Below are 26,742 nucleotides of genomic sequence, written 5' to 3'. Positions count from 1 at the left end.
TTACTTTTTTACTTGCTTATAGAATAAACAAAACAATACATGATGTTCTTTAGATTATGATCTTCACTTTCACCGAGAGAGAAATCTGGTTTACGTAATAACTCAATCACTTCAATGTGCAACAAGAACAGTGGCTTCATACCACAGCTCAATCAGCGATCTGTGTATTTTCAATCTGAGTTATAAATGTTCATTTAAAGCCTATTTATGATAAATTCAGTATTACAGATAAACGTACGAGTATAGCACTGTGTAGTACCTTAACGCCTGCTATCGGTAAAAAACGGCGATCGATGTTTCTATCCAAAAATTAAACGTGATATTATCGAAAATTATAAGGCTATATATTAGCTGAAAAATAAAAAAAAATACTATTTTGGCCATTTTTTCAGCTAGTATATAGCCTTATAATTTTCGAATAGAAACATTGACCGCGTTATTTTTACCAATAGCAGCCGTTTAGGTACTACACCGTGTATAGTGACTAATATAATATTTTAGCATGCTATGTTTACTGTTGTTGTGGTATTATATTATTCTCTTTTGAGAAGTGGACAGGAATAGCCTGGATGTAGGCTATGCCTGTCCACTTCTCAAAAGAGAATAGTATTATATCACTCGTAACTTTTTCTCTGACACTCAACTTTGTATGCAAAACTATTGAATACTTCTTACATATATATGGCTAAACGTGACGACACTCTAACTGACGAAATAAAACCTGTGAGTTTATAAGTTTACATAGCGTGTTTATTCATGCTTACATTCATTCATAGAGGACTGAGGTATTCGCACAGGTATACCCCCCCCCCCCTTGCACTGTCTAATTCGAGTTTCCTCGCGATTTTCATTGGCCGAGGTGACCGGTGAACATGCGCAAAGTGTTGTTTCGAATTGAATTACCTTTAGGTATTTCCCCTAGTCGATAACGGGAAAACCCATTCACATAATGTAACTTTATATATACGCGACCGTATTTGTGGAAAGAGAAATCCAACATGCCGACCGTCTGCGAGGAATCGGGGGCTTCGTCCTCTGGATACGATTCTACACTCGATCTGAAAACCAAACTTTTATCCCAGGAATATACTCACGAGAAATGCTCGTGTCACGAGTTCACTCCCAGTGGCAGATTGTTCGGGAGAACACGTTCATTAGACCCCGATCTTTTAAACAGATGTGCCGAGTGTCAGAAAGAAAAGACTAGAGCAAAGCTCGTTCGTTATGAGAAAATTCCGGAAGATGTGGATGGGGGCCGTGTTCAGGTTGGTGGGGATCCTCTGGGAGGAACGAGGGTGGTGGATAACCGAATGGGAGGGACCATGCTGGTCAGTGACCCAGATATAGAGGTGAAACAGAATCTTCTAAACACGGACAATGAACAAGATGATAACATTATAAATAACAAGAAAAAGGAAAACCCCGGGGACTGTGACCTAGAAAAAGGGTCTGGCCCCCCGGCGAGGAAACCTTGGACACGGAGGAAACTGACTCTAAAAATAACTATAGGTTTAATTGTGATTGCATTAGCTATAGCAGGAGTCGTTCTCGGCGTAATCAACAGACCACCAAAGGTAGGGATCAGTAATTGAATGTTGAGTTATTGATATGGCAACCGCCATCGTAAGATGAATGTATTTATTATTGATGTAAGATACGCTCTATATATCCTACACTTAATGTTAGATTCGCTTTATGGGTCGTTGTAGGCCAAGTGGGCCCGATTGGTTTTTATTACTATTTTATTGAATTGATAGATATTATTATTATATTGACAATGTAGTACCGCTTTATAAACAAAGTATTTCGCAATACAAGACGGGACGGTAGCTTTTGGATACCCTCTACAGGTGTAAATATAGCTGGGGGTTTTAAAGGATTGGCTTGGCATGCAGGGTATAATTTGGGAATACCCTCAGTCTGTGACGTAAAATTAAATGTACCCAAATCCAATGAAATTCAATTATAAATAGATTAGATTACGAATTTAAAGGACAAATAAAAATGTTATTATACAGGACAATATACACCATCATATTGAACTAACAATGAATTAATAGTTAATTTTTTATCCAAAAAAATATGTACCTTAATTTCTGTAGATAAGTGGACAGGCATACGTTAGCGATTGAGCTAGGGTATAATGGAGGAAGGCTATGTTGGTTCACTCCTCTAAAGGAGGATACATCTACGACTTATACTATTCATTTTCTGTGTGCATTTACTGATTTGATGTAGAAATGATTGAATGCATGCTTTATCTAACAGGGTGACGGCCCGCCAGTCAGTCAGCAGTTACATCTGAAGTCAACCCCATTACCTGTTACAGGTATGTACACCTTGTCAGGTGTCCGTCTACCCGGCGAAGAGGTTACACTGTCAGCAATTTACACACGCCGGACACTCTTAAAAATAAAACTAACGAGTCCAAAAGTATTTCAAATATTAAGAAAGTAGATGTCTAAATAAAACTATTGTTAGTGTCCTTAATTATAATATGGATGAGTTTTGTCCAAAAGTATTAAAACTTAATTAATGTCTAAGAAAGTAATGTTATTGGTAATGAGTTTTACATTTAATGTCAGACGATGAGTTCTATTTTATTGTTTTTTCCAGAATTCCACACTCATTCCCCGCTGAGGAACTGCACGTTGGTGATGGAGCTGAATAAGAACGATATTCCAGTTCTTATTCCAGTGGGTAAGCATATCTCATTCTTCCGTATTACGCGTGTATCGTCAACCCTTGACCTCTACTTACAGAGGGGGCACTTGTCACCAGTAACTAACAAGTGCTTGTCTGCACTTTGGGCTCATTTCCTGGTAAAGCACGTCATTGATGGAACAATTGTGACGTTGTTAGATACAGATTAAGGAAAATAAGCTTTAAATAGCGATTAAAGTAACAATTTCAAAATGATGTCGTAATGATTTTCCGACTTTACCCTAACTTCCCAAGCCAGTAGAGATTTTTTTTGTCAATTTTGTTATGGAATAGATCTGAGATTCAATGACGTAATACGTCTCTGTTCTTTGTCGTTTAGGATCCCAAGACTTCCAGACTTACACCGTTCCATGGAGGCCCCATTCCACAGTCTCGGCAAGCAACGCCATCTTGTATTCACCGGAAACTCTGACATTTAATGCCACGAGGGCCGGACAGTTCTCTGTGCACATCGATGTTCACATTGACACAAACTTCTGGATTGAGGAGAAACATCTCCAAAAGACATTTTCTTCCGTACTTTGCATTCATTACCCTATAAAAACTTTAGACTCTAAGAAATGTATCACCAATAAATACATTACACGAACTGTGAGTACACAGCAGCTACACAAGGAGGTGTTCTTGGAGAGGGGGGAGAGTTTCTACGTGACTATTGGAGTGACTAATCTGGACATGATTTACCACCTTAAAACAGACAAAAACAACCTGATTGAAATAACCTCTAAGAAATGCTAGTCGATGTAGAATATTGTGATATTGTTATTTTTATTTGATGTATAGTTTTGTATATAGAAATATTTGTTACGTTTTTAATAAAACAATCATTTTCACTAAAATAGTTTCGTCGCTTGATTTCCAGTTGGTGCTAAGTTTCTAATATTGTTAATAAAAAATGAAGATTTCTTCACTACTATCTTTAAAAAAAAATCGAAAAAAAAATTATAATGGGTCAAGGTCAGTAAGAGTGCTGTCACCACGTGTAGAGTCTGGGTCATGGGTCGACCTTGGTTGGGGTCCTCGTCTAAAAGATCGGCCCTGTTAACGTCTATGACGAATAGGTAATGGTTAAGCTAACATTTTCCTATCGTTGGATATTTAAATTCAATCTTGCGGGGAAATTTGTTATATTATTAAACTGGGTCTAATTTTGTCTTATATACGAAGGTATCTCAACGTCAAGGATATGAAGATCAAGGCTAGTTCTCTTGAATTAGATCATAGTTTGAGCATATTCACGTAAGATTAATTGACTTTACACCACAACTTGTAAAAAATCGTAAATAGCAGGTCTGAAAGAGCTCAATGTTTACAGTTCAACGTGATCCCACAATGTAGCGTGTATTTGTGTGTATAGTGAATGGTTCAGCGTTTCCAAGTGCTTTTATCAATGAAAGAACGTACAAAGTATGAATGGTGGTTAAGCTATTTAAAACCTTTTTGTGAAGTGAAGAGTCTTCCTACATAACAACCACACCGACCACAAAAATTAACTACTTATATATCAAAATGTCAGTTTCCATAATAAATCGCCGGGTTTGTAGGTTACATATATACATAGTAAATGAAGAGGCATATCTGACTAAACAATGAAAAAATGGTTACAAAAGACAATTATTATTATTTATTTGAGAAAGCAAAATCATACGCATACATCCACTTCGTGCTAAATGAGAACAGACTCTTTCTTCCATGAATAATGGAATCATGATGGGATAAACTAATTGTTTTATTTAGCATTAATTACACTTAAGGTGGCTCACTTTACCTTGAAATAGCTTCTTAAGTCAACAGAAAATTACTTGATAACGAAAGATAACACGCTACGTTGAAAATTGTTATATTCAGTAATATGTTCTCACATATAACAAAACAAATGTTGACTGTGTTTTCGGGCAACATTGATTATATTAGCCCCCGAGGGACGAAATATTGCCCGACGTGAAGCGTCAAATAGGCGGAAAAAATATGCAATTTGGATTTAAAAAGTTACAATTTCCAAAAAATGATTTACCAAATCATGAACAAAAACTCTAAACGGATTCGAACTCGTGATCTGCGATTCACAAGCCTGATGCTTTTTTTTATCTTTAATTTATTATAGGCCCAATACTTTACTAATGAGCTATGATTATTTTTAAACAAAACGATTGATACCAAAAATTCAAATCGCCATCTTGTGACGCAGTGTATTAAAAGTATAAGCTTTTAAGCAATGCAGTTGTACCTTAACTAACATTCCGTTGGTGAACGAATATAAAGTAAAATGATGATAAATTAAGTTATGACATACGAGTAAGCCCGTTATATAATTTGCTAATTACAAAGTACATGCACGTTTCGGGAAATATTTAAGCGAAGATTCTTCTCACTGAGTATATACAGCATGTCTCTCCCGCCCCCACCCCTCTCAAATCTATCTAGCAGGATCCTCAGACATGCAGTATTGGACCTAAGTCCGGGATTTTCGCGCCGCGGGCTTGTGAGATGGGTGGAGGGTGATAGTGGGAGGTGGGTTTGTATCAATTGCCGTGTGGGCCAATATCATTTTGCGCCCTCAATATCCTGACTGCCAAATATGTATATGGAACACGTTGATACTTTAATGCGGCTTCCATTAAATTTTAAAACATGTATTACAGGAAGCAATGTAGAAACATTTGAATGTGATACTGTATCTACAATTTCAATGAAGGGCGCACCGGAATCACAATTAACAGGAAGAACTTTGTGTACAACACTTATAAAATATCACGTACTTGTTCTATAAAAACAAGTACCGGTACTTCACACTCGTGTCATAAATAACTATAGTATACATGTGGGATATATAAAAGATAATGTCGGTATTACTCATAGAGTAAAGCACGGCGCATGTCATCTTTCCACATAGTGGAAATTGATGCATGAATATGTTAGTATGTTGAATGGTATTGAGACACGTGCCCTTAACATAGACGTGTACAGGTAACAATTGATTAAGACTTTAGGTCGTACACTCAAATATGGTCTTTGTAATGATTAGCTTAGGACTGTCATTCGTGCATACACAAAGATCTCTATGTTATCGCCAATGTTTACAATATATGTGTATAAAATCAATTCACCCACAATCGTGCATGCTTATCTCTTGTTTTGTTGTTTGTCTAAAAAATTAAATGAAAATTGAACTGACAATCGTGCATACACATATATGTTATAGCTGTCAGCTGAAACCACATTTGTGTTAAAATTATTGGTTACAACTTTTGTACGTACATTAAAAGTTTAAATATCAAAGATTTCTAGACTTATCTGTAACAAGATTGTTATTGATGAGTTTAGAAATCAATGATTTTGAGACTTTTGATGTAAATTTTTTTTTACTAAGGAATGATAATCGTGCATATACATCTGTTCTCTATATCATTCGTGCATATCTATTTGTTTAAACAATTACATTGTAATTACAATCGTATATATACATACTCAGCTGCCCTATAGTTGACAGTTCCAAAACTAAATGGAACTGACAATTTTGCACGATTCCGCGATATACATTTAGTCTAGTACACGGTCTTGATTACCGAGTAACAAGCGTGCTTTCGTGTGTAACTGAGAACTTAAAACACAGATGAAGATGCACGGCTGTCGGTCCTAGATAAAGTTGATTCTGATAACAGTCATCTTTATGAACGATGTACACGTCCAAGCGGACAACTATAACACTGGTGTGTATATGCACGATTATCGGTTCCACGTAATTGGTAAAACAACTGTCAAGTAGTCCAACGTTATTTTAAAAATATAATGATTAAATATTATTTTAATATGGATATAATGGCGTGACTGTCAGCAGTAAGATGATTTTATAGATAATGATGAATCAGATGTATTTACCACTTTAACTCATGTATATTATATATGTGGAATCTCTTAACACAGATGGATGTCTGTCCTGTGTAACCAATAGAGTTAGGTACGATCGAAAATAAATTTCGTGTAATCTCTAGAACCTTTGACTGTTTGTGGTTTATACAGATATGCATGTGCGTTTGATGGACTAGGATTTCTGAATCATTAGGACCCACGAGAAAATTTTTTATCATAAAAAATGATATCCATTTTTTGTATTACTCGCTGCATCCGGTACAGTTTCAGAATGATTTTTAGCTCAGATAAACTGAATTACCCGCTTTCTAATGTGGAAGTATAGTCTAAACATTGAACAACGTAATGTTTTATCCGTCACGTAATCAAAACGTTTCCATTAACCCAAATAATACGAAACCAGGATGACTCAAAAAGCGGTGAATATTGGGCTGGAATCCTCGAAAACATCAGAGGGTCAGCGTATATACACTGAACCAAATTCTTTGTGTTCATCAAGTATAACGTTTTACTAAATGAAATAAGCACATTTATTTGTCTTGCCGTTGGGGTGACTGATTTCCCTTGACCTTTGCTGAATATTACGAACACTTCCGGTTTGGTTGAATTTTGCCGAGCTTTGGGGTTGTTTTAGGTTGCGTTGGAAATGACGTTACACTTCTTGAGGAGAAAAATTATGTCAAAATAACGTTTCCTTTGGAATGCTTGATATTTAAATTAATATCGAAGACAAATTAAACAGCAGACTTAAAGTTAGTGCAACCTGTTGTAGGAACAAAACGGCTCTGGCTTTTGCTCAATGATAATTTTGGCCATTTTAATTGTTTTTCTTTTAAAACTATCACTAGAGACTAATATCAATCAGAAAAAAAATTGCCAATCACATCAGCGAGAAAAATACCACCAACTTATGTTTTGACGTTTTGTCATGGGTAATTGATTTCAATCGGTATTGTTTATTTTATCTGTGCCGAGCACGTAGCATCGTTTGTTAAAAGGGGGGGGGGGAGGCAGACTCAAAAAAAAAATCTTGACAACAAGCAAAAAAAACAACAAACAAACTTTCCAAAATCTTCAAAATCCTAATCCGGGGGGGGGGGGGGGGGTTAAGAAAATTTGTTGCTGCGAGAAAAGGGGGGGGGGGGGGGGTAAAGGACCCCTTGCCCCTCTGATGTTAATTAAGTGCCCGTGTGCTATTGATGAGAAGACATATCAGGTACGAAATGTTGAAAATATAATTTCATTTTATTTCGTCATTTCCATATTGTTCTATTTATCAGGGTGAACAATTAGGAGTTTTGTTGAGGGAACATGTGATGTGTACATTGTACAGTGTGACGAGTAGATTCCCATTCATTAAGGAGGCCGGGTGGCCTAACAATTACCCATCAGACCCACATGTACCTTAATAAGTTAGATTTGATTTATTTTGTCATAAACTATCATTAAGTACAGAAACAATCCTATTATTTTTGCTTTAGAATTTAGATAGAGTCCTATATACTGTGGTTTCATCAATATTCGTTGAAGACCAATTTTCGTGGATTTCGTTGTTAAGTTGATCCACGAAATTAAATGATCATTGAAGTGCAATTTCTATTAATATTTTGTATTGATAGGCCGGCTGGCAACGAATTTACGTATCCTTGAAACTGTGATTTTTACTTTATCCACGAAAATTGATACCCTCGAATATTAATGAAACCACAGTATGTTTATAGCTCTCATTCTAAAGAAATATAACATAAACATGATTACGGTCATTCAGCCCCGTTAATTATCGCCGTAATATGTAGGACCTAAAAACTCTTTTTTTATTTATGTAAAGTAATATATGTTTAATTTCAACATTTAATTAAAATTAAAGTAATTAAAGCCTTTACATTTTATAGCACAATGCATGGTATTTTAGATTCTCATGATAATGTGTGTGTGTGCGTGTTTTTTGTTTGTTTGGTGTTTTTTTCCCGGGGACAATCGATAAAAACCAATAATTTAAGCGGTGTTCATCTCTACACATCTAGCCGTTTTAAAAATATCTATATATCCATTGATATCGTGCGTAAATTATCAGATTTCGAAAATTATGCATAACATTTATGAAAGTACAAATTATGCGCTGATCTCAGGACTTTGGCTCTTCCCATTCAATCTTGATATAATGAACAGACCGGAAAACTCACTGACTCATGGGATGTTTCAAGCATTGCTTATCAAAAAAACCCCACAGATGATTCTTAATGTTCTACACAACGAGATATATAAACATTAAATTCTTTGAGAAATTTTGAGAGTATGAAAAGTTCAAACGTCTTTTAAAAACTCTATTTAAAATGTAGCTATTTGGTGCATTGCACATTGGTACATTGCAAGAGATCGAAACTCAAATTAAAAGTTTGCATTTCATTTACATGTACCTATGTAAAAAGTAAAATTTGGCATTGAAAATTACTTGACGGTTGGAAAACTAAGAATTCCATCGTTCAAACTAAGAAAACTTGACAAGCATTCTGGCATAAACATTTAAAAAATGTGGAGCATAATTATACATTTTGAATTATTTTGGCAACTATGTCGATATTCTTTGGCTCGAGTTAACATTTGATCAACATTGCGTTACAATTGTATTTGTGAAATCACATTCATCATCATAACGACTTGATATCTCGTGCATGCATATACACACGCAGTGATAAATGTATGATATATGATGTATATATAATTGTTATACTTTCATGTTAAATACTGAAATCTGATTGGTTAAGACGCAGTTAATAATATTTACTATTACCCTCAGCGTTAGCAACGCACTTGGCAACGGGTAACATTAAAAAATGTTACATGCGCGAAAATTATGCGCGTACGGTTCGCTGTAGAATTCACGTTATTCCGATATAAAAGCAGTAAAATATTCTTAACAATTTTAAAAAAGACATTCAGTATAACAAAATAAATAGTGCCTGTTTGGGAGGATAACAGTTGAAATTGACACCCCTCGAAAACCATTGTCAACCTCCGCTTCGCGTCGGTTGACAATGGTTTTAAATGCTTTTAAAATTGAACTTGATATAAATATACAAAATTTTTGTCCTCTATGTCTCTTCCATATTTTATATTATGTCAGTTCTGATCATCTATTTAAAGCAATATGAGCTGTATTTTTTAGGCTTCTTTACAGCTTTTCCAAGAAAAAATTAGGGTAACAGAACTTTAAAACCATAATATTTTTGTCATTGTAGTAGAAAATAACATCTTCGTTAAAAAAAAATTCTGCAAAAAATTGCATCTCATATTGCTTTAAACAAATCAACAAATAAAGTTTTCCCTGGAGTATCTTATGTTTTCGTTAAAAATCGTTGCTTGCGGGTCATTTGAACGTTTTCACTACCGCATCGAAACAATCGATCAAAAATCTTAAACTATTTGCACTGATTATTACTTTCAAATATATCTTACATTATGTTCCTTTAGTTTGATGTACTTTTAAATTACTGCGTGTACAGAACATATAGATATTACAGCCTGCAAAATTGAATGGCTTATGAAGACATGACCTGCAAATTACATGTATTACCCATATGGAGGGTAATCGTGTTCAAAAATCCAGACCTGTAAACTTGTAAATCCGAATATGCAATCGTGTTGATGTGTGAGCCTAAGCATGAATATGTGTAATTCTGATCGTGTAACCTATAAAACTCGGGCATAAACACGTGTAAGATTTGACTCAGTTCCTTCGCATGATGCACATTTTGCAACGTCATTGTTTACATTAGTTAATTAAACCTTCAACTTTGCACACTTTCAATCCGTACTTTCTGCATTTGTAACTTCAGGCTCGGCAATAGCACATCTGACATGATTCAAGTTGACAAATGTAAAGTCTACAAGTTTGTCGAATTTTGACATGACCTTATATGGAAACAGTGACGTCACTGATAGAAAAAGGATAGCTGCAGGTAAAGGCATGCCGTAATCGCCGGAATAGGGACGGAATAAATAATAATAAAAAAAATATTAGGTAGACCTATAATCATATTATCTCTGGATAACAACATTTCATAGAGTATTATTTTTCGGAAAATTAAATTATGAGATTGGTGTAAATTTTATCAAGAGAATGTATAAAAGATGCGAGTAAAGAATTCGATCGGCTTCAGACATCCTCTTAGAACTGAAAAAAATTACATTTAATGACTTTGTTTGAATACACGTGTATAAAGATATATACGCATTTTTATTCATAGGCGTCGGAACCGGGAGGGGGGGGGGGCTGGGGGGGGGGGGGACTTAGCCCCCCCCCCCCCCCACTTTTTTTGCCAAGTTAGACATAACCATTAGGAACATAGCAAGAGGGAGGAGTCAACCCCCCCCCCCCACTTTTCCCTCGCAACAAACAAAATTGTTCCTTAAAAGACCTTAAAGAGAATGAAATATTAATAGTAATATTGAAAATTAGAGTCAAAGTAGGTATACTAGCACCCCCCTCCCCCGCCACCACCATGCACCACCACGGATTAGGAATTTCACGATTGGGGGAGGGGGGGATTGGGCAGGTAAGATTGGAGTTATTGGTATACCCTCCCCCACGGATTAGAATTTTCATGATTATGGGAATTCTTGTCAATAATTTTTATGATTAATTTAGCCCCCGCCCCTTCAATTTGCTTCCGACGCCACTGTTATTAGAGTACATGCAACAAATTGTTAAAGTATAGGCCTCAGCTGAATTAAGAAAATATCTCCAAATGCATCCTTATCGCTACCACAAGTTGTGACAAGACCTCCCTCCCCCCCACACCCCCCGCGAAAAATTACACGGGGTCGGCCAGCTGAGTTGCAAAGTTATCGATAAGAAAAACAAAGTATTTAAAGACATTGGTTTTGAGATTGTGATTAATATGAGACATAAGAAGCGACACCCTCTTTAAAAAAATGAATAAAAATTCCAAAGATAAGGTTCACTGTCGTGAAATTAAAATGCGTAATATGTTTTACGGTGCTACCGTTCTGGCGAGCGCAACAAGAATTACACATACCTTGCATCATTGTCAACTTATAGTTTTATTTAGGTATCAACGAACGTCAAAGAATTTTTGAGAGAGTATTGCTCTACAATAAGTATGCCAAATGTACTAATTTTAATGGTTATGATACATACAGCGCAACCCCCCCCCCCCAGAGAGAGAGAGAGAGAGAGAGAGAGAGAGAGAGAGAGAGAGAGAGAGAGAGAGAGAGAGAGAGAGAGAGAGATAGGTACCTGTTTGTATGTGTGTAATTTCCCACTTTTAAATTTAATGGTCTGACTATATGCAATATCTACATAATTTTTTTAACTGTTTATTTTTTTCATTTTATTCCTTTTTATTTAGTTCAAAATGTCTTATTGTTTATTTCCTCCCTACTTATGCATGCACAATTAGCTTGAAATGGATCGATATGACAGTAAATTATGGCTCTTGCTAATATATATACATAAAATCGGTATATTAAAAAAAAAATAAAAACAAATCATATGTCAATGAGGCAGGTATCGCAGTCTATAGTGAAATAGCTAGTACACGCATTACAGATGTTTGATCCACCTCTAAATTTATCGCGGGAAATATAGCGCGAGTGCACTGTGACGTCATCCATGACTTTGTTCGTCTTTGTTTATGTTTCTCGACTCAATACGGAGGTATGGAAGCATGTAACAAATCTTTTGAGTTTCGTCAGAGCATATGCGGTACTCAAAACGTGTCTTCAAACTTTAAGTCACTGTAAATTACGAGTTAAAAGTCGGCCATTTTTGGCATAGCACCACGGGTGAAAACATTAGAGAGCATTATGGGACGTAGACAAAAAATTTTGTTTGATGAACTGTAGGTTTAGCTCGTTCTTTTTCCCGCGCACACTGGTTCTTAGAGCTCGCTTCGCTCGCCGGCGCTGCGCGCCGGCGAGCTGCGCTCGCTATAAATTATTTTAAGAAATGTTTCTTTGCATTGTCGGCAATATATAGGGGACAACGCCTATCATGCAGGTAAAAATTAACATTTTTTTTATTATATTTCAAGCAATTATTACGGGATATGAGTATGACGTCCTGAATGTCGGTTCAATACAGACTCACTTTGTGAAGTTGGTTGATAAAAAATTTCTGGAGAGCTAGTATAATACAGCTTTACTGCCACTTTTGAACTAGCTGCAGGTCTGTAGCTCCGTCTCTAAAAATACAGATGGACGAGCTATGGGAGCTACAGTGCCTCCCATAATAAAACTTCAATTTACGGCGCACAAAAAATATGCGCTAGTTTTTTATTATTATTGAAGATTGTGTTATTATTTATTTTTCACTTACACAACAACAAAAAGTATAAATACATGTAAAGTAACATACATTTTTCCGCGAAAAATTACCAAATCCTTGCAGGTTGTTTATTCTAACTAATTCAGAAAATAACAAGAGTAAAAATGGGGTATTCTATATGCAATGTTTTTGCCCAAAAATGTTTAAGTTCAACAGCTGATATTTTTTCATAAATTCCTAAAATCCTAGCAATTTGCATACCTCTGATAAATATGTTTAAATGATCTGCAAAAGAACAACTTCCTATCTTGAAAACTGTTCGAGGAGTTATCGGTACAATAAGGGTACCTTTATGACAGCCACTCGCCCGCCTGCAATTTTTACTTTTTCAATAATCGGAAACCCGGATAAAAATTCTCTCTGAAAATTCTTAGAATTCAGAAGCAATGGAGTTACATGGGACCTCACAGCGGTCTTCGATAGCCATGCCGCTCAAAATATATTTAACCCCTTAGGAAATTTCTTGATCCGTCTCATTTCTAGAAAAGAGTATGCAGTTACTTATATTCCAGTTTAAATTAATGTCAATTTTTTTTTAGAGAAATAAGATATTAGGCATTTCCTTTTATAATACCATGAGAATTATATCACGGAAATTAGCGCATTCGTCACATTGACAACGATTTTTTTCTACATGAACCTCTTCCTGTTTGGTCCAGTTTCAATCATACCTCAATTTTTTTTTCTAAAAATAATACCGGTGTTTTCGATAGAAAAGGTGTCGTTCATTAAAAAATTATTGCAACAGTTTAGCTGAATATTATCTTTATTTTTCGTTCATTCCGGCGGTTACGGCATGCCTTTTCCCGCAGCAAGGCAGTTGCCATATAAGGTCATGTCAAAATTCGACAAACTTGTAGACTTTACATTTGTCAATTTGTATCATGTCAGATATGTGCTTCTGCCGAGCCTGAAGTTACAAATGCAGAAAGTACGGATTGAAAGTGTGCAAAGTTGAAGGTTTAATTAACTGATGTAAACAATGACGTTGCAAAATGTGCATCATGCGAAGGAACTGAGTCAAATCTTACACTTGTTTATGCCCGAGTTGTATAGGTTACACGATCAGAATTACACATATTCATGCTCAGGCTCACACATCAACACGATTGCATATTCGGATTTACAAGTTTACAGGTCTGGATTTTTGAACACGATTACCCTCCATATACCCATGGGTCATTTACTTGCATATTTAAAAAAAAATTCTGGGTACGGAGAGAAGATAGTACTGGACTAGCACGGTACATTCCCATTTCCATAACGTCTTGTATTACACCCACGTCAATGGAAATCCCAGTCGTCTATTTATAGCACACGTGGGCGCAGTCCGATCATGGCGGAGGATGATATGCCGGGCTGCTCTAAATGTCAACAAAAACATCACCTCGCCCCCGTTCCGGAGTCCGGACAACCCCTCATTGACCAGCCCTGCATGTCCTGTAAGAAACTCCGGAAAACATTCGAAGAGGTACCCGATTGTCACAAGCGACCCTTGTTCAACAGGAGCATATCTTGCCCGGTGCAGGGTGCAATCGTGTCCTATCTACCGGAGGACGGGAAATTACTCAACGACTTTTTGTCGGAGAGGGAAAGCGACGATGTTAGCACCCAACCAAGTGACACTAAAATTTCTATCAGTGAGGAAAAAGAACCGTTACCAAGACAACCCGCATGCCGGGCCAAGAGACAGACCATCTTCAATGTTTGTATGTGTATTTTGTTGGCTGTGCTTATCATCATTTGTGTAATCACCTTTGTCGCACACTCAGGACGTTCTACAGGAGAAGGAAACGACCGCCATCAACCACAGGTAAGAGCTCGGGGAGGATCTGTCGAGTATCGTCATTTGTTGTGTATCTGTATCTGATGCAATAACTGGACTACGGGCTCTCAAAAATTATACAAATATTAATTTCACATGAACAGATTAAGGCTTTTGTCAGTTGTGACATATTTTACGTATTTTGTATTGATTTGCTTCCTTATCTTTTCCATTCACTCTTTGATATGATTTGTTATGGTACCTTTATTTATTTGCAAACAGTACATGTAGGTATTTTGTCATTGCTATTTTTATCCCATTTCGCCGAAAAACTTATTTCTAACCAATCACAATCCATTTTTCAGGCCGCTGTGAACTCTGACCTCCCCAGGAATGCAACAGGTAAGCATTTCATTCACAAATTTTCTGGAAGCGTACACACGCTGTTCTAACTAATCACCTCAATCACCGGTAGCTTGTGAACGACCTTGAACGAGTTATCTGGCTCGGTGTACCTGTAAACGACGTTGATATTACGACGTATTACAATAAACAGACGATCTCAGCAAATCTGTAATTATATATTGATACAAAATATTTGTATTTGTATTGATACAATAATACACGAAAAGAAAATTATCCCAATATAAATTGATATGTTAGATTAAGAGCAGTAACTTCAAGTTGTATACGTATTTGCTATCATTTTTAATTTTGACCATGTAGCTTTTATGCAACAATCTATTTTTTCTCGACTAATTACCGTTTCCCCACCATTTCAGTGGCCCCACATGTTCTCCACCGTCACTGTTTTTCCCGAACTCTGCTCGCCTTGGATGTTTCCAGACTAGAACAAAGAGGTAAGCTTCAGACATTCTATGACAGGACAGCAATTACTGACTCATCACTAATATGTAACCATGTTCAGTACCAAATGGCTCTGTACTTCCCTTTTAGACCCGGACAAGCCCACGAACTTCGTGCCGTTTAAGATTATCGCCTCGTCGGACGAGATCGTGAGTCTGTCGGCGGACAGACGGACTGTCATCTTTAATAAACCTGGAGAATACCACGTGGACGTGGAATTTATCATGGACACTTATTCCATGGACGGTCTCCAGGACAACCGCCCCCAACAACAGAATCTATGCCTGAATATCCCCGGGAGGGCGCAGGTATGTCGCCCCCTCATCCTCAGCAGACACATGAGGCTGACGCAGAGGGTCAACGCTGAAGTCAGCGTGGATTCCGGACAAAATCTGTCCGTGTTTGTCCATAATTTTAAGATGCTATTTCCTGATCCGCACCTTAACACATTGAAAATCACGACGCGACATTGTTGAGTACGATAATGACATGCGATTTGGTGCAATGGACAATCATCTTGTATATAAGCCGAATTCATACATCATTATTCTACTCGATACATGACACTTCTCACAACGAACAAATTATTTTATCAATAAATCATTGTTTTTGATGTTACAATACTAAGTTCGACAATACGATAATTTGTTATATCTCTTTCGCTCAATGGGGGGATACCATATTCTCCATGCACACGTTTATGCTACAACGTACAACGCTCAAATTAGATCAAAGGGATAAAATGGCTGAAGACCTGGTTAATCTCCTCCTTGCCTTCCTCTGGTGCTATACGACTGTCCCCCACTTAGTCCCCAAGGATTGTCGATATAGATGTATTACGTCACTGTGATATAGTTCATTGTTTTGTTGTTCATACTTGTATGGTATGCAGCTTTGCTGATTTTTTTTTTATATAGATTTTTACATTGTTGATATTGAATTGGACATGTATATATCAAAATTTAGTGTTTAAGAATTAATTAAGTTAGCGTAAATTGTCTTCCAGATGATTAGTTGTTAGATGTTTATTGTTGACATATTACCCTGGCACTATAGAAATACAAATTGATGCTGTGTCATTTATGACCGTTCTGTAAAAACGGGTTTGTTCGTATATATGCCTGGTGCATTGCCTATGAAATGGCTCACATATGTTAAAAATGTATTCTTATATCATTGATCAGTGGTTGTATAAACAGTTGTTTATATAATTTACTAATGTTTTAAAAAAATAATAGTGTTGTAGATCTACATATATATTTTGTAATAAAAGTTATAAAAAAATTGTTTATTGACTTCATGTTACTGCAAAAATAATCCGACGACGGTTGGAGACCAAGGAACCAGAAATACGTTTCCGATTTCCATGTAAATCGAGCTGACTAACTGATCTGTAAATATGCGGCGGTTTAATGAAAGAATACCGTTGAACAAACCTCCGGATATGTGGGTGTCATAATCTGTAAAGAAATGAAAATTTTAAACGTTTTGTTTTTTAAATTGTTAAGAACTTTAAAAAAATATGTTTGCACATATCTGCACTCTTTCCGTTTCCGACCTGGTTTCCATAGAAGGAGAGACAACACAGGGTATATCTAAATAAAGAAGTCCAAGGTCTCACGGCGAGCAACCAGTTCCGGCTCGGAACATGACTCAGATATCGTTAAACAGAAGATCACTTCAAACAGAAACTTATAGAAAAGGCCCAAGGTGTAAAATTCAGGTAGAAATTTCCACTTTTTTATTTACATGTAAAGGTGGGAATGAGTCATGCCGTGGGAATAAGTTTTGTGGTTGAGTTAATGGATAGTAAAACGTCCAAAGTGAATTAGAGTGGTTTTGAAATGTTTGAGTTTGATCGGAACCGAAAACTATTATCAACAGTTAAAACAGGTGTTTGATTTTTTTTGTCGTGACGTCGACAAACAAATTGATGAAAAATTAAGCCTTGGAAAATCAAATTAGTTGTGAGCGTACATTACATAAAGTGCACACTTGAATAAAATAATCTTATCATTTATAATAAATATTACATGTAATTAACATTAAGTGAAATTTCGGAAGTTCAAGTTCAGGGGCAGATTACGTCAGCAAATAAAAAGCTTCGAGAATACTGATTTTGCTGAAATTTGTGTCAAAATCGAATTCGTTTCAGGGAGTGTTGAAAAAAATACGCTATTTGTCTAATTTGTTTCTTCCGGTAGCGTCGATAATATAACTTGCAAACAGATGTTAATATATGCTGTGGTTTTCCAGCGTTAAAATGCGGTACACCGAATTGATAAAATATGCATGGAACTTTGTGTAATAAACTATCTCTGAAGTATGCGATCTAACTTGACCGAAGCATTTTAATCTTGATCTATTATATTCGATTAAAGAGCCGATGCTCTTGATAAGAACACAATCCATCTTAAGAATTTTTTATATTTCCGTTCAATAAGTTAAATAACTCAATCTGATGCTATAGATTTAGAATGTTTAAGAATATCATCGATTTATCATTACGAATTTGGGGTCTTGATAGCATACAGGTTGTTGTAATAGCAAACATATATTGATAGCAACATGAAAAAATTGATAGCAGCATTAAAAAAATTAAAAAACAACAACCCATAATAACAGAAATAAGATAACATACAGATACTTTTACATTTATTTGGTTCTCTTATTTTTAAATTTACGTAATGCAGTATTAAATATTGTAAAAAAAAAAATATGTGTTAAACATTTTCCTAGGTAAGCAAAGTACTATTACATCAGACATAATCCGTAGGAAATTTTCTGTTGTAATGTATTTATAGCAATGACAGAAAAACATCATGTCTCTCTCTTTTAAGCTAAAAGTAAAATTTGAAAAAATGACAATAAAAAAAATTATGACAGATGTTCATATAGATGCAAATCTATCACTCTGCAACAATTTTTAAAACCAGTATACTGGATGAAAAAACTCTGCACGAAATGCCATATTTGGCCAAATGGTTGTATTTATAATACAAGGTTGAAGGAGTTATCTTTCTTAAGACCCAAAACACAGGTTGTCAGTCTGACAAATAACATGTAACCATAGAAACAAATCCGTGTGTGCGACATAGATACATTTAATATAGCATAAACACTAGAAAAAATATTCATAAAGGGCAATTTTTTATAGATCTTTCCGCACATAAAATCATCAGCAAGGTTAATTTAACGAACCCCCCCCCCCCCCCCCCACCTCCATTTGCATATTTTATGATATTTCATCAGCGTAAAGAAGTGTTGCACAGAAACCATCTGTCATTATCAAACATTTTCCTAGGCCTGTCAAAATCATTCATGAAATGTGTAAATAGGCAAATTAAACAATACACTGAGTGTAAAAACATAAAATTGTGTTTTTTCCATTTTGTTGTGCAATGTGTAAATCCCTCCTATGTTGATGCGTCAATGATAAAGATTGCAAATAGCTTAAGAATTTAAAATCAATTTAAGATGACAATAAAGAATTTGAAATCAGTTTTAGATGATATATAGCGCAGCAGTTCTTCAAGGAGAGTGATTTATAGGTTTATTAATTTAAATGGTGGATGTCAATTTTACGTAAAATGCAAGCTTTGCAATTGGTTGCCTGATAAATATGAGTAAATAAATAATTTATTACAGTGACATAAGTATATAGTTCACAAAAAGAATTTTTCTTTACTTTTTGTAGATTTAAACACCCGGTACATTTGTGTTATAAGTAACTGCTACACTAACTAATAATATTTAACAAATGATTGAAAGTGTATCCGTTTTTTTATGAAAAATTCGTTGATTGCAGCACTGAGAATAAAACTAAAATCCTATTGATTAATCCAACAACACATCCAATGGCCAAGGACTCCAATCCATTTACTTAATATTTGTAAACTGTACTTCATCATCGGGTTTCAGACACGGACTTTCCTTAATTTAACATTGTACAACAGTTAACAACCTTGATTTAAATTTGGAGAAACACTTATCCATAAACAAAATTATCAATAAGTGTGTCCTTTTAACTGATATATGATGGTACAAATATATGCAAACAAAATAAATAAAATATCTTATATTACCAAATATAAGGACCCAAATGGATATAGAATACAACACATTTAATAACAAATGGTAAACAATGTAGATATAATCTATTTCTAATGTCGTATATATGAAAAAAAAATCAATTTTTACTTCAAATACAAACGAAATAATCTGAATGTAGCGATTAGAGTTTTCTTTAATATATTTTTTTTTTGTGTTATCAAATCAAGTTTTGCAAAAAAAAAGCAGTACGAGAATGATCGCCATACACTGATGGACGTGATGAATCATAACTTATAGGGAAAAAGCAAAACATATCCTGGAGACAAAGGCTGATCAAATTCTGCACAAAATACCAGGATCCTTGAAGAAAAAAAGTACGAATAAGAGTGATAGATTGTGTCTATTTCATCTTTGCAAGATTTCTCTATGGTTGTTGATACAGTTCAGGCACGTAGCATCGGGGGGGGGGGGGGGGCACAGGGAGGGGGGCTGTCCCCCCCCCCCCCCCCATTTTTTTCTTGCAGAAACTAATTTTCTTAAATTCATACAGTAAAAATGGAATGATTGGAGTTGGCCCCCCACTTTTTTAGAAGTATGTAAAAAACTGAAAAATTGGAATGAAAATGAGAACAATTAAAATTGGAGTTATAAGTAATAGATATAATAGACAACTTCGATTCTTTTTTTTTAATTTGAAGTGTTTTTCAAACGTGAACTAATGTTACCTGCATGCTCAAATCAGATAACAAAGAAAAAAAATAAAACAAGCCTTTTTGGGGGAATTGCCATATTATCCGTTGAAAATGGTCATTAAATCATTCATGCAACGAGACCCGTTCATTTCGGTCTCTAAAAATAAGATGAATATTCCATACTTTACTATTGTAAAAATATCAATGACTGCAGCGTTTGCTAATTGATCAAAATAGGTTGACTCGGAGCAGACGATCCAATATGTTCGGGGTTTAAGGTGTATCAGAATTTTCTGCGGACATACGCAAGTTCTCAGCCGAGCAGAGCAAGTTTGTACTCCTCAATCCTGAAAAACATACACTCGGAAGTTTTTACAAGTTCAAGATTCCCTAGGAATACATTTTTTATCTGAGGCCATTTTCGTCTTTGATACAAATCCAACGTTTCATTAACTAAGAATCGAGATGTGCATGGAATGCATGCATTTTTGTCATTTATAAAAGGTCTGAATGACGTGCATCAGCATACTTACATGTAGGTGCCTTTGGTGTCAGTTTAGATAGATAGGAAATTAATGTAATCCAAGATATGGTTCATTTTTCAAAATAACACTCCTTGATACCAAAATACTCCATTCCCTCATTTACAATTGCTTAAGTTCAGCATTCAACTAGATGATAGATTTTAGTACTGTTCTTGTAATCCTCTACCCATTTTGTAGTTATATTTCAAAAGTTTTCTGTTTTTTAATTAATATATAATTTTACGCGTTGATAAAGTGAGGTACAAAAGATAGAGACTATTTTAAATATTATTATTAACTATAACGATCCAAATTGACATTAAATAAAACACACATGATGACAGTTAACCAAAGATAAAAACTATCAGAATACAAGAATTTCTCAAAAACTTAACGATACAAAGCTAGACGGAAAGAACTTTTCTAGATTTTACGATTGGAAGTAATTGTGAAAGATGTACCCTAGAGCATTTGATTAAAACTCTTTCAAAAAATATTGATACATGTATGAATTAAACTAAGTAAATCTTATCAAAATAAGATTAAAAGAGAAAAGTAATAAAACCCTTAAAACAAGCCATTTTGCTTTAACTCCGCTGAAAGCAGACTTTGTGAAATCATTAATGCGCAGTAAGCCTGTATGCTACTGCCTCCAGTATTAAATATCTGTTCTAAATCTTACTATTTTAAAATATCAATGACTGCCACATTTGCTATTTCATAAAAAATGGTTAATTAATCTTACATTGGGACAAGGGAACAGGCCCGTGTTACGGTGTTTAAAGGGTTGTTTTAAGCAGAGTAGTACAAGCTTGTACTCCGCAAACTTAGGATGAGAAAAAAAAAACAATCGAAAGTGTGCGCAAGTGCAAAAATCCCGAGTTAACCTATATTCCTAGAAATCTGCTTTATGAGGTCATTTTTCTCTGATACGTATAGCCAACATTTTGTTCTTTGATAATCGAGATGTTTAAGAAATTTATGCAATTCCGTAAGAATTGAAAAAAGGCGGTTATGTTGGTGTACCTATATGTTTATAGGTGTTTATGAGTCAGTGCCGTGCAGATGAATAGCGAATTTATGTTATACTAGATGTTGTGGAATTTTCTAACTTAGCACTCACTGATACCAAAATACCCCCCCCCCCCCCTTTCTAAATTACTATGAAATCTGCATTCAACCACATGATAGATATTAGTATTCTTCTCTCGAGTTTACAATCTCGATACTAGTATCCTATTTCGAATCCTGCTCTGAATAAACTTTCTGAACAATTCTTGGGCGTTAAAACTAATGACTAATTATTGATAAATGTAATCAACCAAGGTTTGATTCAACCCTTATCTTCAAGCTAATTATTGTATCACAAAGGTAGACGAAGAATGTCCTCTTGAAGTTTACATCTGTAAGAATTTGTAAGAAATTGTGATAGAAAAAACCGACTGTTCTTTTTAAAAATACATCAATGAGGCGTTCATGTCTTAACAAATATTCAATATCAAATGAAAAGCTAAAAAAAAAACCCACCAAGAAAAACACAAACAAGTCATATCTGGATTGCAAAGTGACCGTATGAATTTTTCTAAAAAGTAGCCATGAAATCATTCATGTAAAGTAAGTCTGAATACAATACTACTTTCCCAAAGTGCATATATATATATATATATATATATATATATATATATATATATATATATATATATATATATATATATATATATATATATATATAACACACATGTCTTACAATATATTGTAAAAATATCAATGACTGTTACATTTGCTAATTAATCAAAATGGGTTGATTGATTCTGATTAAGGACAGAGTCAACTATAGCCCGGTTATACGCATTTCGCAACTTTCTGTAGACATAAACAATATTTTATGAAAAAAATAAAAATCGAAAGTTTGTTCAAGTGCAAGAAACACCAGATTTAATCACTTTTCGTACACTTTTTTTTCATTTTTTGTTCCATACGGATTTTTTGTTTCATACGTATCTAACTCTTCATTCACAAATGCTCGAGATGTTCGAGGCGTTAATGTTTAACGTCATGCATATAAACATTAATAAAAGAAAGTGCAACAATGTACATGGGTGTCTATGGGTCAATGCCGTTTTTCAAACAGTTTACTTCACGAAGATTAAGTGGATTTTTTTCTAAGTTCGCTCTCATTGATTCCAAAATAACTTCCAACGCCCAATCATAATTACATGTACTATGATTTCAAAATTCAACTTGAATCAGATGATGATAGATTAAAGGGACTTAGAGACGATTTGACTTAAAATTTTCAAATTTTATTTTTCCATTTTCAATGTTTATAATGATGAATATAGATATTTATAATGCTATGTCAATATTTGGAAGTCAAATATCAAGTTATAAGTAAGATAAAGAGTTCATAATTCTTTGTTTTGTAAACAAAGCTCGAATATTGTCATTTTTTACACATGTGTTGTATTAGTGTAAGTTTCAATGAAATGTAACTTTCCTTTGTTGCTAATAGTATTTATGAAGATATTGAATTAGTTTGAATTGTTTTTACATGTCGTTTTGTCTAAGAAATGGTAATTCTCTACATTACATTTTTTGTAAACATCTGTAAAACTCGAGCTTTGTTTTACATAACAATCAATTCTTACCTCTGTACCTCGCTTATAACTTGACTTTAACATTCAATATTTTGGTCAATTATTCAAAATGCACAAGTAAACCATTTTATACACAAATCAAAGTACTGAAGTACTGACGGGAGTTGATTTTATCGATTATCATTTATTTTAAAACCAACTTATCTTGCCTGGCAATTAGTTTCTAGTCTGTGTTTAAATTACGCACTTTTTTATAATATGAATTTTAATTTAACTTTTCAGACAATAATTTAGAGAAAACCCATATGAATCATGTTGTGTAATACTAGTATTTAAAGATAGATTTCAAACTATGTATTAGTAATCGAAACAATTCTAAAAATTGTATGGATCCAAGCACTATTGATATTGAACTCCAGTCTCGTTCAGCCAGATGCTCAGCGGTCTCCGTTAATCTCCGACAAGCAAGAGAGCCTCTCTGTTTGTCGGAGATTTACGGAGACAGCCGAGCTTTTGGTTGAACGAGACTATATTAAACTCTGGCGTAGGAATACATGAGACTACAAATATCTAAATTGTTCGTATTATGTAAAATCTTACTATTTTCAAAGTATTCATAGATAAGTTTTTTTGAAAAACAATGCTTCAGCATACATTACATCGAATTTTTCTATTATATTCAACAACTAAGACTTGTCAGCGGTGATGATTTGTGCTTAGGTCCAAACAGTGTTTCACTTTCGGTTTGCCAGAGTGACTGCATAGGAGAGTTGATGCCTGCCAAAGTATCTTACTAAGGGCGACAATACAGCTCTCCTTGTAAAAATGAACATAACATTTGATTTACAGAACTGCTTTCTGGTCGACTGTTAGATGGTATGAATAAATTACCAATCATCCATTCAAACAAAATAGACCATCTCTCAACTTAAGAAACAAAGCTGCAATTAAAAAGATATATTGGGATTCGTTATCTTGAAGAAATATTTATGGTGGCATATCTCTGCCCCTTGTGTTCAAGTTATTTATCGATCAAATATGTCGACATGCAAGATAAATATGTTGATATGCAAGAAAATTGTAATAAAAAAAGAATTCTAAAAATCCAAAAAAATCTCAAATATCGCCAATATGTGACATCCAAGATGCTAGATGCTACTTAGTTATGTCGACATGCAACTTAATTATGTTAACATGCGGATAAATATGTTGACATGCATCTTATTTATATTAACATGCAACTTTGTCATGTTCACATGCTTCTTACTTATGTCGAGATAAATATGTTGACATGCAACTTATAACTTGTATGTCAACATAACTAAGTTGCAGTCCGGCATAAATATGTTGCATGTCAACATATTTATCCTGACTATGTTGCATAACTATGTTGCATGTCGACATAAATAAGTTGCATGTTGACATAAATAAGTTGCATATAGCATCTTGGATGTCACATGTTGGCCATATTTGAGATTTTTTATAACTCTTATTTGATTGCAGTTTTCTTGCATGTAATCATAGTTATGTTGCATGTTGACATAACTATCTTGCATTTCAACATCTTTATCTTGCATGTCGACATAATTAATAGAAAAATAACTTGAACACAGGAGGGAGAGATATGCCACCATAAATATTACCTCTGAGGTTTACTTGTAATCCATATTCCAATATCAGTGAATATTTTTTTTTCTCGAATTTCGATTAAAAATAGAAAGTTTGGGGTTTATTTACAAAAAAAAAAATCAGAAATATTTCAAATGAATAAATTATATCGTTGTATATGAAGTAGAAATTTTGCTTTTATTTGGCGTAAAATATGATTCTCAGAAATATGAAAATGCTTACAGAAAATCAGCAGAAGAACGATGCATCTACATTTAACACTTTTTTACACATTTTTCTATAATCCTATTTGTGTTGTATTTTATGTCAATTTGGACCCAAATATTCGGTAATATATACTAGTCTTGATATTTAAAACTTATTATTTAACTTATTTAACTCACAAAATGATCATGAGCAGTTGAAATCAGTAAATATAAATATAAGTAGTCTGGGAGGATGGATATAGAAAACTATACTTAAAGGGACTCAGACACGATTTGAGATCAAAAATTTTATTTTTATTTTTGGGAGTCCGTTTGTGAAAAGACTCTTTGAACGATATCTGGGTTTACACTAGTCATCGGTAGAAGGGTGAAACATTCATCAGAGTACTATCAAACCTAATATATCACAAAGGCGAAGAAAATTCTTCTAAAGTTTACATTAAAATTGTTTTTGTAATTGTGTAAGGTGATACCTAAAACACTCAATTTGATATGTTCTACCGGAAAATCCATGTATATATGAAAGGCATTTTCAAAAACGATTTGAACGAATATTTTATATCAGATTGAAAGAGAAAATAACCAAGAAAATCCCCAGAAAAACAAGCTTGTTTGGGAGTGCTAAATAATTGTTCAAATTCCAGTGAAAGTAGTGTGATAAAATCATTCAAGCGAAGTAAGCCTGTATGCCTCGGTCTTTAAAAATTGAGATAATTATACATTACCTCATTATTGTAAAAAAATCAATGACTGTCTCATTAGGTAATTGATAAACATCGGTTGATATTTGGACTGAAACAGAGGGTCAGGGTATGACCCGGGATAAGGGGTGTCACAACTATCTGTAAACGGGCCTAAGTGTTTAGCCAAGCAGACCAAGTTTGTGCTTTATTCATTTAATACTTTTACAGAAAAAAATAAGAATCGTGTGTACAGTACAAGATATCCTGGGTTTAATAAAGAATTTGATATTGAGGTCATTTTCGTATCCAACGAATTCCGCATTAATAAATAATTTCACATTTTAAAAAGGGGTTAGAAGAGCATGCATCAGTGTACAGGTGTCTATAAGTCAATGTCCTGATGATACATATCGAATTAGTATAATCTCAGATGAAGTGAAATTTTCTTAATTAGCACCCATTGATTCCAAAATAATCATAATTAATAAGATAATACATCTTAGTATACTTTTTTCATTCATCCCCCATTTAATACACCTATTTGTATGTTCTCGATTTAAAATGCCCCATATAACGACTTAATTTAAAAATCACAGTTAAAAAACCCCTTAAATGCAGTGTTGAGAACAAGTGAATATTTTTTTTTACTATATTGGAGTAAAACCCTATTTTCATTCTGAAGTTGCAGTGAACCATGAATACTACAAGAATGGTTCCAAACATCATGCCTATATACAGTTATTCATTTTACACAATATAGATTTAAAACCCCAGCAGGAACCG

The 26,742-nt window shown here is 34.5% G+C and overlaps 2 protein-coding genes across 2 annotated transcripts; both read left to right on the top strand.

The window, feature by feature from the left end:
• The first annotated feature begins 914 nt into the window (after window positions 1–914).
• Window positions 915–3,563, top strand: LOC128180750 (uncharacterized). The gene is made up of 4 exons (XM_052848898.1): window positions 915–1,574; window positions 2,269–2,329; window positions 2,617–2,700; window positions 3,044–3,563. Exons 1-4 carry the CDS (start codon window positions 999–1,001, stop codon window positions 3,460–3,462), a joined length of 1,140 nt encoding a protein of 379 aa, XP_052704858.1. The 5' UTR covers window positions 915–998; the 3' UTR covers window positions 3,463–3,563.
• A 10,677-nt stretch (window positions 3,564–14,240) lies between these two features.
• LOC128180581 (uncharacterized) lies at window positions 14,241–16,861 on the top strand. The gene is made up of 4 exons (XM_052848704.1): window positions 14,241–14,756; window positions 15,074–15,110; window positions 15,491–15,568; window positions 15,666–16,861. Exons 1-4 carry the CDS (start codon window positions 14,280–14,282, stop codon window positions 16,049–16,051), a joined length of 978 nt encoding a protein of 325 aa, XP_052704664.1. The 5' UTR covers window positions 14,241–14,279; the 3' UTR covers window positions 16,052–16,861.
• Window positions 16,862–26,742: the final 9,881 nt, after the last annotated feature.

The sequence above is a fragment of the Crassostrea angulata genome, chromosome 4 (genome assembly GCF_025612915.1).
Source record: "Crassostrea angulata isolate pt1a10 chromosome 4, ASM2561291v2, whole genome shotgun sequence".
NCBI classification, from domain to species: Eukaryota; Metazoa; Mollusca; class Bivalvia; order Ostreida; family Ostreidae; genus Magallana; species Magallana angulata.
Note: the sequence above shows the minus strand (reverse complement) of the source record. Positions and strands in the feature narration are given on the sequence as shown.